General features: G+C 46.2%; 1 protein-coding gene across 5 annotated transcripts in view; it reads left to right on the forward strand.

Annotated features, from left to right (window-relative positions):
• LOC144149815 (equilibrative nucleoside transporter 1-like) overlaps nucleotides 1–15,844 on the forward strand; it is a 150,668-nt gene that overhangs the window by 121,333 nt on the left and 13,491 nt on the right. For all 5 annotated transcript variants that reach the window (XM_077681474.1, XM_077681471.1, XM_077681470.1 and 2 more), the window contains 5 exons: nucleotides 8,549–8,706; nucleotides 11,741–11,835; nucleotides 12,955–13,005; nucleotides 13,154–13,239; nucleotides 14,956–15,102. In XM_077681474.1, coding sequence (XP_077537600.1) covers nucleotides 8,549–8,706; nucleotides 11,741–11,835; nucleotides 12,955–13,005; nucleotides 13,154–13,239; nucleotides 14,956–15,102 — 537 coding nt within the window. The remainder of the gene's footprint in view (nucleotides 1–8,548; nucleotides 8,707–11,740; nucleotides 11,836–12,954; nucleotides 13,006–13,153; nucleotides 13,240–14,955; nucleotides 15,103–15,844) is intronic.

A 15,844-nucleotide genomic window follows, 5' to 3' on the forward strand; every position in this document is an offset into this window, starting at 1 on the left:
TAAAACAGTCTAGATGGCCTTGTGGGTACTCCCCCTTTGAGAGCACGGGGGACGCCTGCACGGGATAGTATTTATTTATTTAAAATACCTTACAGGCCCCTGTTCAGGGCATTGAGTAAGGGGGGTAACAAAGGAAAAAGTTACAAATCAATCATCACAAAATCACGAGTTAAAAAAAACATCAGAACAACTTATGACAAGGTTCGCAATACACGTGCAAGTTCGAAAACGATAACAAGAAAAGGAAAAGTCAATATCATATCGCACACACGTAAATTGCGCACAAACATTGCAAGTATACTGAATGCTAACACGCTAGTAGGTAAACAGGAGAACAACCAAAGATACCCAAATATGCGCAGACGAATAGCACCAATCAGTTTCTGCAGTCTCGAGTATGCACAAGGGAAAGATAACAGGAAAAAACACAGAACAATACTTGCGCACGTAAAGAGACATTGTCGGCATGAAATGTTCGTACTCAGGCACAAAGTGCGACACTGGCAAAAAAAAAAAGAAAGAAAGAAAAATAGAAAGCCCAAGCTAAGACAGATTGTTTTGATCTTCCAGCAGAGGAAAAAAAAAATTGGAGGAAAAAAAAGGGATACAGGACACGGCAGAAAAAAAAAATGCGAAAACAGTGGCAAGACCTTATTGTAAAAAGTGAGTGAGCAGTAATTGACGGAAAGTATTGTTGTCTGATACTGATGCGATGCTGTCTGGAAGATCATTCCACAAACGTATGGCGCGAGGGAGAGCAGATGAGTTGAACGAATCAGTTGAGCCATATAACCGCGTGAAACTGAGGTGATTATGCAACCTACGTGAAGTAACGGAAGGAACATCAAGGTGAAGTGGGGTTTGTCTATTGCTGTATACGTATTTGTGAAAGAGGCAGAGAAGGGAAATGTCGCGGCGAGTGCTGAGCGGTTGAAGTGAAAGGTTGTGCTTAATTTGAGTTACGCTGCTGTGGTAGTCATGATTGCGTGAAATGAAACGGGCCGCCCTATTCTGAATCGCTTCTAGCATATTAATTAAGTAGTTGTGGGGAGGGGACCATATAGAAGCGGCAAATTCTAGCTGTGGGCGGACGAAGGTTTGATACGCTAGTTGACGGACGTGAGGGGGACAGCTATGTAAATTACGGCGAAGATATCCTAAAGATTTGGAAGCTTTTGCGCTTATGGTGGCAATGTGGTGAGACCAGGAGAGATTGGGAGTGAGATAGATTCCAAGGTACTTATAGGAAGATGCCTGTGACAGTGGGTGGTTATTGATAGTATAGCGATAGTTAGAAATGTTTTGCTTGCGCGTAAAGGAGATTATTTGGCATTTTTCCTTATTCAGTGACATTAGCCATTTTTTACACCAGTCATTAATTTGATGAAGGTCGTTTTGCAGTGCTAAGTGGTCATCGGGGGAGGATATAGGACGATAAATTATGCAATCGTCTGCAAAAATTCGCATGCAGGATGAAGCGTTACTTGGCAGATCATTTATATAGATTAAGAACAGAAGAGGGCCGAGAACGCACCCTTGTGGTACGCCAGAAGTTACGGGGGAAAGAGAGGAGGGGGAATTGTTAATTACAGTAAACTGCTGTCGAAATAAAAGAAAGTTACGAAGCCAAGATAGGGTTAAAGAGTCCAATCGGAGGGCAGACAATTTAGAAATTAGACGGAAATGCGCTACACGATCGAAGGCTTTGGAAAAATCGAGGAAAATACAGTCAGTCTGAAGGTTATTGTTCATGTTGGAGTGCAATTCTGTTGTTAGTTCTAGAAGCTGCGTTTCGCAAGAGAAACCTTTCCTAAATCCGTGTTGGTTGTGAAAGAAGAACTTATTAGATTCTAAGTGTCGGAAAACATGCGAAGCAATTATATGTTCAAGAATTTTGCAGCAGATACAAGTTAGAGAAATTGGACGGTAACTTTCGGGTGAATGCTTATTACCAGATTTAAAAACAGGCACTATTTTACCAATTTTCCAGTCGGAGGGGAGTTGACCTGTCGCTAAGGATTGCTTGAAAAGGTGATACAAAATGTTAACAGAAACAGAGGCGGTGTTTTTAAGAATTTTAGAATTTATATTGTCAATACCTGCTGAAGTGGACAGTTTGAGGTTATTAACTAGATGCGAAATACCTTCGGCAGTTATTTCAATTGGTTCCATGTATGCGGTGTCAAGTTCTGAACGTATGGTACGTTAGTATGGTCTTCGAGGGTGAAAGCAGATGAGAAAAATGCGTTAAATGCTGATGTGCAATGACTATCTGAGAGGGGAACATAGTCATCGTCTAGCAGGGATATTTCTTGGCCATCATGTTTAGGGGAAATAAGGGACCAGAACTTTTTAGAATTTGATTTCAAAATGGACGGTAAATCGACAGAGTAATATTTATGTTTGGCAGCCTGTACGGAGGAACAGTAGTTTTTCATGAAGTTTCTATATGCTTGCCATGCAGAAGGCGTGTTATGGCATTTAGCTGCGCGGTATAAACGTTTCTTTTTATTTCTAAGCTGCCGGAGAGATTTCGTGAACCAGGGGTTCGATTTATCATTTTTTACTTTGATGAGCGGCACATACTGATTAGTCAAAGCACATAATTTATCTCTGTACAGCACCCAGTTATCATTTACTGAACGATGGTCGAAAAATGGTAGGAATGTGTCAGTGTAAAATGTTTCGAGTTCGGCGTTAATTTGGTTGTAGTTGGCTTTGCTATAATCGCGAATTTTTTTGTGGTCAGTACCGGAGAACGGTAGCGGAATGTTGAGGGTTACTTGAAGGAGGCTGTGGTCGCTGAAACCATCTATGTGCTGTACGGGACCTACCGTTTCAGGAGCCGTCGTAAGAATTAGGTCGAGGATGTTGGAACCACGCGTAGGTTGATTCACAATTTGAAATAAGTTAAAATCTAAGGCAAGATTGATGAATTCTGTAGAAGAGCTGCAAGAGGAAGACAACTGATTCCAATCTATTGCGGGAAAATTGAAGTCACCGAAAATGTAAATGGCACCGGAGCGACATAACTTTGTGGCCTCGGTTAAGCTACTGCGCAAGTCGTCAACAAATGAATGGCTACAATCAGGTGGACGGTAGCAATTGCCGATAAGTAAGGTGGTGAACTTGGTAACACAGGCTACCCAGATAATTTCTATGTCAGAGTGTACATTTATTGCATATGATTGCACAGTCTTTTTTATTGCAAGAAGTACACCTCCGCCACGTCGATTTTTACGGTCGTTTCGGTAAATGTGGAAGTCATTATGATCAGGAAAAATTTCATTATCAGTGATATCAGGGTAAAGCCATGTTTCGGTAAGGGCAAGAATGTCGCATTCACTGTCGTCTAGGAACGAACAGACTAGATCCCGTTTCGGCATTAGACTACGTATATTAGTAGATGATATCGATAATGTTGGAACAGTTTGAAGTGGAATTTCATTCGGATCTTGCATGCACTTTTTCAGATCTAGCTATCTACTTGTTAGTACAACTGCATCAGTGTTGATGTCATAGACGTAAGTTTTTTTATCAATGTGCAGGCGGTCAACTTTTACTATGAATGGCTTGTTTTGGGTCTTGGCAAACCCCACCAATTTGCGCCTAGCCTGTCGCGTCGCCAGCGAAAAATCTTCGCCTATGGAAAAAGTCGTTCCTTTTAGTTTTTTTGCAGAGGACAATATCTGTTGTTTGTCTTTGAAGAAAGTTAGTTTTGCGATAATGGGTCTAGTTTTACCCTCTGTAAACTTGCCGAGCCTGTGGACGCGTTCAAACTGCTGACTGGTCGTCTGGACTTCCAGTCGTTCAGAGCAGAAGGTAATTATTTTCTCCTCTGCCTCGTCCCATTCCTCCGCATCGCTATCGTCAATCCCAAAGAAAAGAAGATTTGAACGACGTTGCCTATTTTCAGCATCGTCACATCTAGAAGTGATTTCAGTCAGCCGATCGGACACTTTAAGCAGAGCATTTTCACTGGGTCCTTCGCTGTTCTTTCGCAAAGCTAGCATTGCCTCGAGGGCAGCGATTTTAGCGTTCAGTAATTTGATTTCATTTTTAGCAGTTTCTTGCTCGCCGCTTAGCCGCTTCATATCAGCTGACATCGCAGCGTGGTCAGTTTCAAGTTTTTTCAATGATTCTAATGCTGAAGTAAAGGCATCAGCTTCGGCTTTGCTCATTGGCCCCGGGTTCGATTCGACATCGCCCGAAAGCATGAGCAATGTTTTCAAGACGTCAGAACACAGGTAAGATACACGCAGTAATCGCTTCAAAATGTCGCAAAACTCTGGTGGGCACGACACCGCAATAAGACATGGATGACTACACTTGGTACAGGAAGCACCCTTCATGTAACTAACCTGCAACATCAGTGGGCGTAAGTGATCCATCCCAGATGCGGCGCCGTACCCAAAGTAGGCGGCTGATGGCTGGCGTTTATATGCTTCCCCGGTGACGTCACGTGCTGATATGGACGTTCCGCGTTGCCAGATTGAAGCGCTCGTTTCGTCGAAGTTTGGCATCGGGAGGGTTGAAGTCGGCCAAGCAAGAGGCAGGCGGTCGGAAGCAGTCAGCTCGCAGGATCCGGGAACCCAGGAGCAGACAGCCCAGGTGACCGCAGCCTGCAACATCAGTGGGCGTAAGTGATCCATCCCAGATGCGGCGCCGTACCCAAAGTAGGCGGCTGATGGCTGGCGTTTATATGCTTCCCCGGTGACGTCACGTGCTGATATGGACGTTCCGCGTTGCCAGATTGAAGCGCTCGTTTCGTCGAAGTTTGGCATCGGGAGGGTTGAAGTCGGCCAAGCAAGAGGCAGGCGGTCGGAAGCAGTCAGCTCGCAGGATCCGGGAACCCAGGAGCAGACAGCCCAGGTGACCGCAGCCTGCAACATCAGTGGGCGTAAGTGATCCATCCCAGATGCGGCGCCGTACATCCATCCCAGGAGCGAATGCAGTTGCTAAAAAGTTGCTTACGTATGCTGAAGGCCAGTCGAGCAGCTATAGGTTAATGATTCAACCGCCTCTTGACTGACGGCTGACGGATGCACACGACAGAAGCTGCTCTGGCTTACGATGGGGCTCCTGTAGCGTATATATCTAGCTTCTTTCGTAGAGAGCATATACAGTAACTCTAGCTGATGAGAATGACCAGCAAGCTAAAGTTCATAGCGCAATTGTTAACCAACGAGGTCCCACACACCAAAATCACGTGCGCATGCAGGTTCGCGGTGCAACTTTTCCCTTTCTCTAGGCCTGATGTTTTAGGGGCGAAGCCCCTCAAGGGCTCGGGCTGTCGGCGTCTCATGTCGTCGTCGTCGTCGTAACCGTCATCACTCGCTTACGCATCGCGCTGGAACGCTTCGTAACGCGTACTAAAAACAAAAAAGAACACCGGGACACTCATTTACGCCCCGCGCTAGAACGCTTCGTGCTTGCAAGACACGAGACATTGCCCCCCAACGGTTTCGTCTCTGTTGGCAAAAACGCCAAGGCGCCAAGAAAACACTTATACGCTGCATGCTTCCCCCCTCGCCAGGTTTGACATTAGTGGAGATGGCCCGGGCTTTTCCCTTTGTAGTATGTAATTTTATATGCCGTCAGAGTGCGCACGTACCGCCTCGCTAAAACACCTAGTCACCTTCGGCGGCTTAAGAACCGCACAAACGGGCGGCGGGAGCAGATAGTCCGGGCAGCTGAGGGATAATCACACCGTACGGTATTTTGATCAAGATCAAGGGCTTTCACGGTGGATCCGAGGTTGCTGAGGAGACGGCACTTGCGCAAGAGGGATGCTTAAGGGTACGTTTGTGTGCGCTTTGGAGAATTCAGTACGAATAAGCACGGGCTGAAGAGACGCTTTTTTGCAGGCAAATCAATGGCGAATGTGCGAGAATACAGACTGCATGAAATTAAAGGTTTGGGTGGAAGCGCTGTGTGCTGCCCATGTTAAAGTTTATTCGGGTGCAGCATGAGCTGTGTGTACAGTGCGGGACGAATGAAATGCGGACACGGAAATATGAACCTGAACATTCAAAATTAAAAAGTAGTGTTCGTCGGGGGGGGGGGGGGGGGTAAAATATTGGTGCTCAATTGGTGTACTTGGAAACACACATTTCCCAAACCTTGTTGCTGTAATTACTAATTAGGCCGTGCGTAAGTTTTGACCTGCATGGAATGAAACCGCGCGCTATTTGTGTGTGTTCCAGTTCATACTTTCGTGATCGCGTCTCACTTGCCCATGAGTGTACAATTCGAAGAAAGCGCCTTCAAAATGATCGCTTAAGAGAGAACAAACATGCGCGGTGTGGACTTTTTTTCCCTCTTTCAGCTGCTGCGCAAGCAATATTCGTCGTGCTGACAGACTACATGCAATTTCTTTTTAGTACCCTCAGCGGTAGTATACGGTCATTCCCCCGCTGCACACGATGTCTAGCTCGATTCGTGAATTCATTAGTTTGTTTTATGTAGGAGCTATTGTAGTTTAACTCCCCTGTTTTACTGTTTTCTTACCTTTTTTTTTTCGTCAATGGACGAGAAAAGCCTCTCCCCTTCTCCTCCCCCCTTCGGCGCAGCCTCTCCCTTCATCCACCTGTTCGCTTCCGACGCTTCATACTGCGATAACACGACGTATATTTTCCCCGAAGAAATGTCTTCCCAGCCATGCATTTGTGCTTAGAAGTGAAGCCGACTTTAAGAAGATCGGTGTGAGACGTGGTATTTGTAAGCTGGTTTTGCCCCATTGTGTGTTGCACAGTAAAGCCTATACCCATAAAAAAAAAGAAAACTTCACCATTTCTTTCTAAGGAAAGTTGAAGGAAGCGCAAAAACTAAAAGTTCGTCCAGCTGCTTCGCCAGAAGTGCTTCCAATCGACCTTCAAACCTTCAAAAACCGAAACCGCAAATGAGGACCGAACCCGTGCGACGATTTTGCGCGCACCAAGTAAACGCATCTATACAAATGGTCAAAATGTATACCGATATGCGTGGTTTATGAGATAGAGGTATAGGCCTACTATTGTACTACTTTCCTTTTTTCGTAATTTTCAAGTGACAGTTTTGGCAGAATGGCAGCCCGTTTTCACGCACACGCGCAGCGTGTCATATGCAGAGATCTTATTAGCACTTTTCAGTCGACCAACCTGTCTACGGGGGAATGCATTAGTTTTTTTGACGGCGCGCCATCGGTTGCACTAAGAAAGCTTTCGCTTTAAAAAAATAGCCGCGAATTGGCGCGAGCGCGGAGGGAAAATGCCACCGACGACGATCGGGACGCCCATCCGAATAGCGACGCCCTTCGGGACCCCGAATAACACGCGGCGGAAAGTGCAAGACGTCGGCGAGGGCTAGGTAGTTTATTCGGGTAACGTTTAGCGTGCGTGAAATCCCGCTAAGAGCTTTTCTGGCGCTACGGCAAGGTCAGAGAAGGAGTTTGTAGCCAACCAACAATCTACAAACAGCTCTGTCGGTCATCCACCTTCACAGAGTAATATGGGGATGAATTTTTTCTCGTAAAAATTAAATTTACAAAATTGCGTTCGTCCGGCAGTCTTGCGAACCTGCAGCAATCCATTAAAAGCGTGAAACTTCCCAAATCTTGCGTTCAAAGATCAACAGAATATGCAAGTTGATCTTTTAAAACGACAATTGTCTTTCCTGGGCTACCAAAACGCAAAAATTTTCGTCTGTCCGGCCATCGGCCCTTCTGTCTGCGACTCTAATCAGCTATGAATGTTAGCGGTGAGCACGCTAGGCTACTCAACCACCGAAAAAAGGTGGGTACAGTGATTTGTAAGGGGAAATAGGGGTGTAGTGAAGGCAAGAAACTGAGGAAAAGCGGCAGAGTAACAAGAATATGAGAGGGAGGGGAGAATAGGGTGCAGTGGGAAGGGGACGGGGAGGGACAGTTGGAAGGGACAGGTCGAGGAATGGGCACCTTAAACTTCCTCCACCATCCTCTGCCACCCCAACTTTCATCCAGATACAGACAAGGGATAGTCACTGAACATGGGCATAGCTCACCCTTCAAAAAGAGACCCTGTAACGCGTTTTAAATTTTTTTTTCTAAATTTTAAATGCTTTCAGAATGTAGTCGATAAACACGTTCAGTATAATAGGGGGTATAAAGCAGCCAAAAATTGCTGCTATATGCCCGTTAGAACAATTTGAAGCTCGCTCAAGAGATTTTTCTCTATTTCCTGGTCTTGTCGTCCTTCGAGCGCTCGAATGACGTCATTAGAGCAATGCAGCGGCTATTGGCCGGCTTCCTTTCAGCAATGAAGGCATTCCAAAGCCACTTTAAAAAGAAAGAAATCACGGAGTGCCGCTCCGTGTTGGCGATAACACTAGCTTTTGCGGTGCCCATACGTGACGGCAAGAGGGAAAGCGTTTATCGGAAGTGTTGCTGAGTCCCTGTAAGTCTTTCTGCATTTAAAACAGAAGGGACATGTCGGAGCCAATGAAATGAGCCTCTAATTACGCGTCGGGGAAGGTTCCTAATGTGACGAGTCTTATACGAACGTGGCCGTGGCGGTTGTGTTTGCGCGCGCAGTACTGGACGTACAAGTTCCGCAACGTGAGCGCCAACGGCTCGTCGTCGGCGGCTGTCCAGAAGAGCGACATGCAGGCGGCCTTCACCAGCTACCTGGCCATCGCCAGCAAGGCTCCGTACATCCTCTCCCTGGTGCTCAACACGTACCTCAGCCACCGGTACGTACACATGCGAGCAGTTTGGTCAACGTTCGCCCGTATATATACCTACAGTCGATACAACACCTGTCAAGTTCAGAGCTTTCGAACTTTCAGCCTCATTCTGCCTGTCCTGAGCTGGATTTGAAGAATGCGACTGCGGCGTTCTAAGCCCACCCCTGTTGTCTCCAACGTGTTTGTAAAGAGTACCGTATTTTCGCGCGTATAACCCACCACTGCATATTTAACCCGCACCACCACTTTCCGGCGACAAATAAAAAAATATATCCCCGCGTATTGTCCGGATATTTTATGCTCAAAAGAATGTACCAAGGCTACTACTAAAAAAAACATTAAACATTTGTGTATGCAAAAGAACTTGCCTAGCTGAATACGTAACTAGATGACTTGCCGCATACATTTTTTTTTTTTCAGGTTGGTATATTGTTAAGCTGTGTGAAAATAAGCACTGTCAATGGGATAGCAGTAGCTTAGTCGCTATAACTGCTGTAGGGCGTCACGGCCGTCGGCACATTGCGGTGAAGCGCTGCACCGAAGGAAACACCTCGCATATAATCCGAACCTCTACTTCACCCCTGGAATTTTCGCAATTCTGTGTGGGTTATACGCGCGAAAATACGGTATGATTCTCCAGTTTTCACATGCAACTATACTCGGTGACAACTTAAGAACGGCACCGGAAGTTGCCGCTGTGCCTTATCACCGTAGCCGGATGTTTCTCCGCGCGGCGCAAGTAGGGCGTTACTGGGAATATTTCGAACATGGCGTAAGCCGTTCCCGTGATTTTTTGGACTTAAAATGCTTAAAAACTACTCCGGTGACGACAAAAAAACTGCGTGAGACAAGGCAGACGATATCACGCATTCATAGCAAACCCCTTTCAAAACGCGCGCGCACTGACGTCACGGGTCCGGCGCTTTGGCGGAGTGATACACTACATGAGGTGGTGCCGTTCTTGAGTTGTAACCGAGTATAGCTGAAATTGAACTCGCTGTTATAAACAAGCGTTTTACTGGCTGTACTTCCCTCCCGTCCGCATTTCTTGGCGCTGCAGGGTGCCGCGCAAACTTTTTGCCTCCAGAAGAGGAAACATCGGGTTCCTTACCTAAATGTTTCATAGTCTAGCTTCCACACTTAACGCTGTTTACTGGCAAGGACTGCAACTCGTGTTGCCTATCCGGGCTTAATGCGGGCTGCAGTCCTTGCCGTCCTTGCTACAGTCTTTGCACCGATGAGCAAAGACAGTAGCCCGTGCACATTCAGGGAAGGGCGTAGCCAGGGTAAAGCATGACAGGTTATCGTCACGAGTGTCGTGAATGGATACGTTAAACGCCAACGGTTTTCGACTGAGCGTGTACCACACCTCTAACAGCGTGAACTGTCTTTGTGAGTGTAGTTTCGAAAGCTTGCAGCCCAATTGTTCTGTTAAACAAGGCGATGCTGTAAGTGCTTTAATACATTTCCCCTATTTCTTGAAAAATTTGTCTTCTGTGTGAAATGCTATCGAAGTTTTTTTGTCCAATGCGAAGCCCTCTCGAAGGAGTTTTGATCGAGCGATGTGTGAGCCCATATGTGACCACATCCTCTGTGCTTGTGTCATCAGTGGCGCCATTATGTGTACCAATCACGTCACGTGGGGCTGTGAGGTAGCAGTGACCACTACACTAAGACATCCCGTTCCAGAAAGAAGACGCCAACGAGCAAAAAAAAAAATATCTCGCAAGCACAGTATCTTGAAGTTCCGAACAAAACCTTGTCATGCCGTCAATTAAAAGGCGCGATTGAAAGCGTATAGTAAAGGCTTGCGTCCTGCGGGGGAGGACACAGATATATGCTGATTGTAATTACGACAACACATTTCTTGGCGTTTCTCCAGGTGGACAGTAACTTGGCTACAGTGTTGTACGCGAATAAAATGTGGCCGCCGGGGAACCGGAAACTTTCTACTGAGTTTACCGAGAACACACTTGATCTGGATACGGCAAACAATGCTCCCGCATGCCAACTTTGCATTACTAAGGGAATGAAAATGGCAGAGGTATCGTCACTGGTCCGCCCGAACCCTCGCATAGCTTTGTGAGCTGAATCTGGCCTCACCTGCCCTGTGTCCAACGTGCGGCATGCTCGGTGGCGTCAGACATTCTTTAATGAACTGCCCGCTGCTTTCCATGGAGCACTCAGCTTTATTTACAAATAATAATAATAATAATAAAGCCGTTCCACTCAATGTGAAAGCTGTCGGACGTGCAGAGCAGTGATTCGTTATAATCGGCTGTAACGACGTTATCCGCTCACTGCTACCACCCAATAAAATTCAAATTTCCCGCCTTCGCAGTGCTCGCACGCCCCCTGCCTCAGACTGCGCCAGGGGGAGTTCTGTTCTTTTTGTGCTTGCTCTTCCTCTCGCACGTGCCGGCATTGCACGGCGACTTTTTTTTTTTTTTTGCTTAGTATTGTAAAAACCAACCCAACACGCGTTCCTAACTAAATGAACGCGGGCGATGCCAGTTAGTTGCGTATATTTTGCCTCAAACGTACCTACAGTTTTCTTTGCGCAAAACAACGGGGCGATGTATGACAAGCGCCAGCGGTTCACGGGCTTCCAAAGCTCATGACTATATAAACCGCGCGGCTTTCGAAGCCACTAGGTTACGCCGCGACGACAGCCGCTACGACAGAACGCCGTGTGGCTCTACTTGGGTCTACCCAGCGAGCTACAACGACAAGGCGAGCCCCTAAAGTGCTCTGCACTTACAGTTTCTACTATGAGCCGCCCCACCCGAAAAGCCGCGGACGCGTAGGCCGTGTGAATGGCCGGCTTGTCCCCGCAGCGTTCACGGCACGCTGTCAGACGCGGATGATTGCAAGGCGTTCCTCACTTCATAGGACCGGGCGACTTGTCATTTTGTGTGTTCAAAGACGGAACATTCGGAATAGAATAAATTTTTTGCAGCGCAATAGGGCGCACTTGTATTTTCAAGCTCTGATCGGGGCGTAATTCATATATCGTTTGCAAATGCCTAATCGTGCGCAGTATCCGGCCTGCAGTGCGGATAGGCTGGCCTCTCCTCGGCTGCACGCTGTTCTTCGTTGCTACAGCAGCCCTGGTCAAGGTCAACACGGACGAACGTACGCGCATCTAAGTATTTATGGGTTCTTCCCTTGCTTTGCTTTTCGGTGCCCCGCGCTTTTGCTAAAGATTGCTTCACCGCACGTACGATGTGCTCACGGTGAAGCAACCACGAACGCCTAGGTGGGTCAACAACCGCCTTGTACTTACGCAACGCGTTACACGTTTCCAGTCTAGTGATTTCGCGACCATCTTTGATTTTTTTTCAACACCAGTGTTCGTAGCCGTTAAATTACAGTAGACTCCGGTTAAGACGAACTTCATGGTTAAGACGGGCAACAAAACATTTGCTCTCTTTCAACGCCCATAACGCAAAAAAAAAAAAAAAAACACTTGCGCTTAAGACGAATTTCTAATAATACGAACAAATATTCGCGGTCCCTCCGAGTTCGTCCTAATGGGAGTTACTGTACATTTTATTCGCTGCTTTCATTACCATAAGTCATTTTCCTTGAGGTTTCAGGAGCCAGGAAAAGTTGACTCCAGGAAAATTGACTGCAGCAGCCAGAAAAATTTTTGCTTTTTCACAGGAATATTAACCTGCGTATTGCCGATTGACCTAAATGTGTGGCGCGAATTGTTTGCATACCAGCTACCAAAATGCTCTTCGCAATTAATTTTTCTGTCCTTTCGCAGAATAACTGTGACAGTCCCTGAAGAAGGTTTTATGCACTTTGCAATAATTTAATGACTATGCAAGCATTCCTCCTAAAAAAACATTGCCCACAGAAGTGCCTGGAACATTTTAGAAACTAGGGGCGGGCGGGAGGGGGGTGTGGATGGAGGCGGTAGTGGATGAATACAAACATTCAAAACAAAATTTCCTAATCACCCGCCTACGCCCGTAACGCAACCTTATTTTATTTTATTTAGTTTTTTTTTTTTCTACATGACCAATCTGGGACATCGGAAGGGTTGTATAGATCACGTGGCCAATAGAATAAAGAAAAGGAAGGATGCGAAATTGGCCGATGGTAAGGCCATAACAGTGAGCGGCAGGATTTTATTGTTTTGATGGTCTTACATCGAGCCAGGTCTTGTAGCACACATTAGCAGCACACCACAAAACAATTTTCTGTTCCCGAAACGCACCCAACACATTTTTCTTCCCTTTGCAGATCAGAAAGCATTCATGGCGGCCACCCTAGTCATCGTAGTTCTCATCAACAGTAAGTGACCCTTCTATGCCGGCAACAGAGGGCTGTGCCGTTAAGGTATACTGACCAGACACTTATTCAATATCACACGCACGCCTTTGTAGGCCGAGAAAAGTCACGGTCGCACACGGCCCTCTCTCTCTCTCCCGTTTTCTCGTAGTCTTCTGCGGTTTCTTGCAAGGAGGAGGAACTGGCCTGGCTGGCTGCTTTCCTGAAAAGTACATGGCCTCGAATCTCAACGGGCAGGTACGCAGTAGACGAACTAACACTGGCGAGGAGAAAGAAATAAGTTGACTTTTTAGCTAAGCGAACAGTGCAACCTATAGCAAGGTAGCAGATACACATTACGGAAACAGTGGTGATAAGCGATTTCACGATAAATGTATTTGCATGTTTCATCCTTCGCTTTCTAACGGATGTACCAGGCAACCCAACATACCAGTTTTGTGATACAATGCTTCCTTATACGAACGGATAGGAGCAAGGAAGAAAAGCATGGCCCTGCTAGCCTGGGAAAGGTAGAACACAGCGGAAGGGAAAGAGGGAAGCAAAAAACAATGAAAGCTGTTTTTCTCTAGAAACTTGAAAAGCGGCACATGCACCAAAAATTATTTCTCTCTCTCTATCAACATCTGTTCCCTTGCCAGGTCAAGTTCTTAAGAAAAATTGTTGCTTCAAAAAACCTGCCATTTCTGCTTTGAGCCTCTAGAACAAAAAATTAGGCCTATTTTTTGTTAATTTTTAGCGGTACTGCAAATTGTCAGTAGGCCTTGGAGACTAAAAGAAAACCTCAAAATTGCTAGAGGAATGCAGTGTGCCCACTTTACTTTGTGAAGTGAAATGTTTCAGCTAAAGTACAATTTAAAAAAATGCTTTAGTGTACTTACATGATGAGCAGGTAACACCGACGTTCACCCTTCTGTGACGTCAGCAGAAGTGAAAAGCCCTTTTGGGAAGTGTGGACCACAGTATGTTTGGGTAGCTTGCCGTTATAAGAAAATCCCCGTGATGGTGCAGAAAATAATGGCACAGTGACTGCTGCGCACTTGGATCTAGCGCCTTGAACGCAGAGCGGATAGCTGAAATGACCTATTTAAATCTCCAGTCTGTAACCGCCTGCGTCTGGCTCCGACAAGCTTCAGATCAAATCAAATCAAAATCAAAATCAAATCAAAATCAAAATCAAAATCAAATCAAATCATTTATTGTTTTTTTTTTCTTTTACAAAAAGAGGCCAAAACCACAAAAAGCCACTGTTACAAGCGGCTTGACGAGGTGGCTGCCCCGCGGTTTCTGACGACAGTACACATTGTGACCGTATGCGAAAATATTGCAACATACATCGTGTGGACCAACCAAGGAAAAAAAAGAAACACACGCACACAAAACAGAAACAAAGGGAAAACATAAAAATAAGATCAAATCAAATCAAATCAAATCCCAGTCATGGCCATACTTGGCGAAAGGGGAAATAGTCATAAATTGCTACAATATTGGCGAGAATCACTACATACAACAGGCTTTTTTTAACAAATGGAATCAAATTTGTTTTGAAGGAAAGGCCGTATGCATAGAACATCGGAAACTGTCATCAATAGTCACTTCATACAACTGCTTATTTCTCAAGGGAAAAAAAAGCTAAATTAATACCCTGTACACTAGACATCGGTTCTACGGCGAAATCAATAATTGCCCCAGTTCAATCAGGCATTCCTGGCACAGATAAGAACTTGACAAATATCTTTCGGTATACTGAAGAAACGATAGCGCAAAAGATGGGATGAAGGAACACTAGTACAACAAACTCGCGCTTGTTTGTTAAGGATATATACCCTTAGGTATACACCCTTGTTAAGGACATACCCCTGTTAAGGATGTACCCTTGCTAAGGACATGCCCATCTGTATGTCCTTAACACGAAGAAGTTGCCTGCGCCTCGCTGTATTTTTTTCCCATCCCCAGGCTGTGGGCGGTGTGTTCGCGACGGTCGCACAGATCCTGTGCCTCCTGACCGATGCGACGGCGACGACCAGCGCCCTCCTCTACTTCCTCCTCGCCGTAGTCACGCTCATCTTCACCCAGATCTGCTTCGCGATACTGGTGAAGACGGTGAGTGCCCAGCACTCGTTGCAGCTTCACCCAAATCTGCTTTGTGGCACGGCAGTACGATCAGTGAAACTGCGCAGATGTGAGGTAAGGGAGGTTCATAGCTGCCACGCAGGAAGAAGTGAATGATTTTAAAGCGAAAGCTTTCTTAGTTAGTGGGACCGATGGCGCCCTGTCAAAAAAGTGGCTGCGTATCTGCTCCTTTCGTTGCGAATGTCGACGGAAGACGATAGTCGTCTGGCGCCACTGCCAAGTAAATGTTTTCCTTCTCTTACCCGCTCCCCTGTCACGCTGTTCCTCTCCCGTCTCGCTCCTCCCTAGATAAATACGGTAGCGGTTTGGTCAAGTCAATTTAAATCTACCGCGTTCTATTGCCCCACGCCGAATGCCGCGATGCCAGCCCAGCGCTGCCGTACGGCGGTGACGCGAGTGAATCGAGGCAGCGTACTCCACGGGCGTTCCCAGCGGAACGTGAAAGCTATCTAGTGGAAATCCGTGACTTCGTGTAGCGCAAAAAAAAAAAAAAAAAAAAGACGACAGAGGACACAGACTGGCTATTTGAGTGGGTGCCACCTTAGTCAATGCCTCGTGCTGCCTTTTGCTCGACGTCACAGCGTTGTGCGAATTATTTTGTGTGCAAATTTTGTCATGCCTTGCTTTTGCTCTGTTCTTTTCTATCTTTGCTTCTTTACGATAATGTCCCGCCCCAGTGTTTTAAATTCACGCATTTTTTTCAATGAACTCA

Source organism: Haemaphysalis longicornis, unplaced genomic scaffold (genome assembly GCF_048455015.1).
Source record: "Haemaphysalis longicornis isolate Haplotype H1 unplaced genomic scaffold, Haemaphysalis longicornis Haplotype H1 scaffold_8, whole genome shotgun sequence".
NCBI lineage: Eukaryota > Metazoa > Arthropoda > Arachnida > Ixodida > Ixodidae > Haemaphysalis > Haemaphysalis longicornis.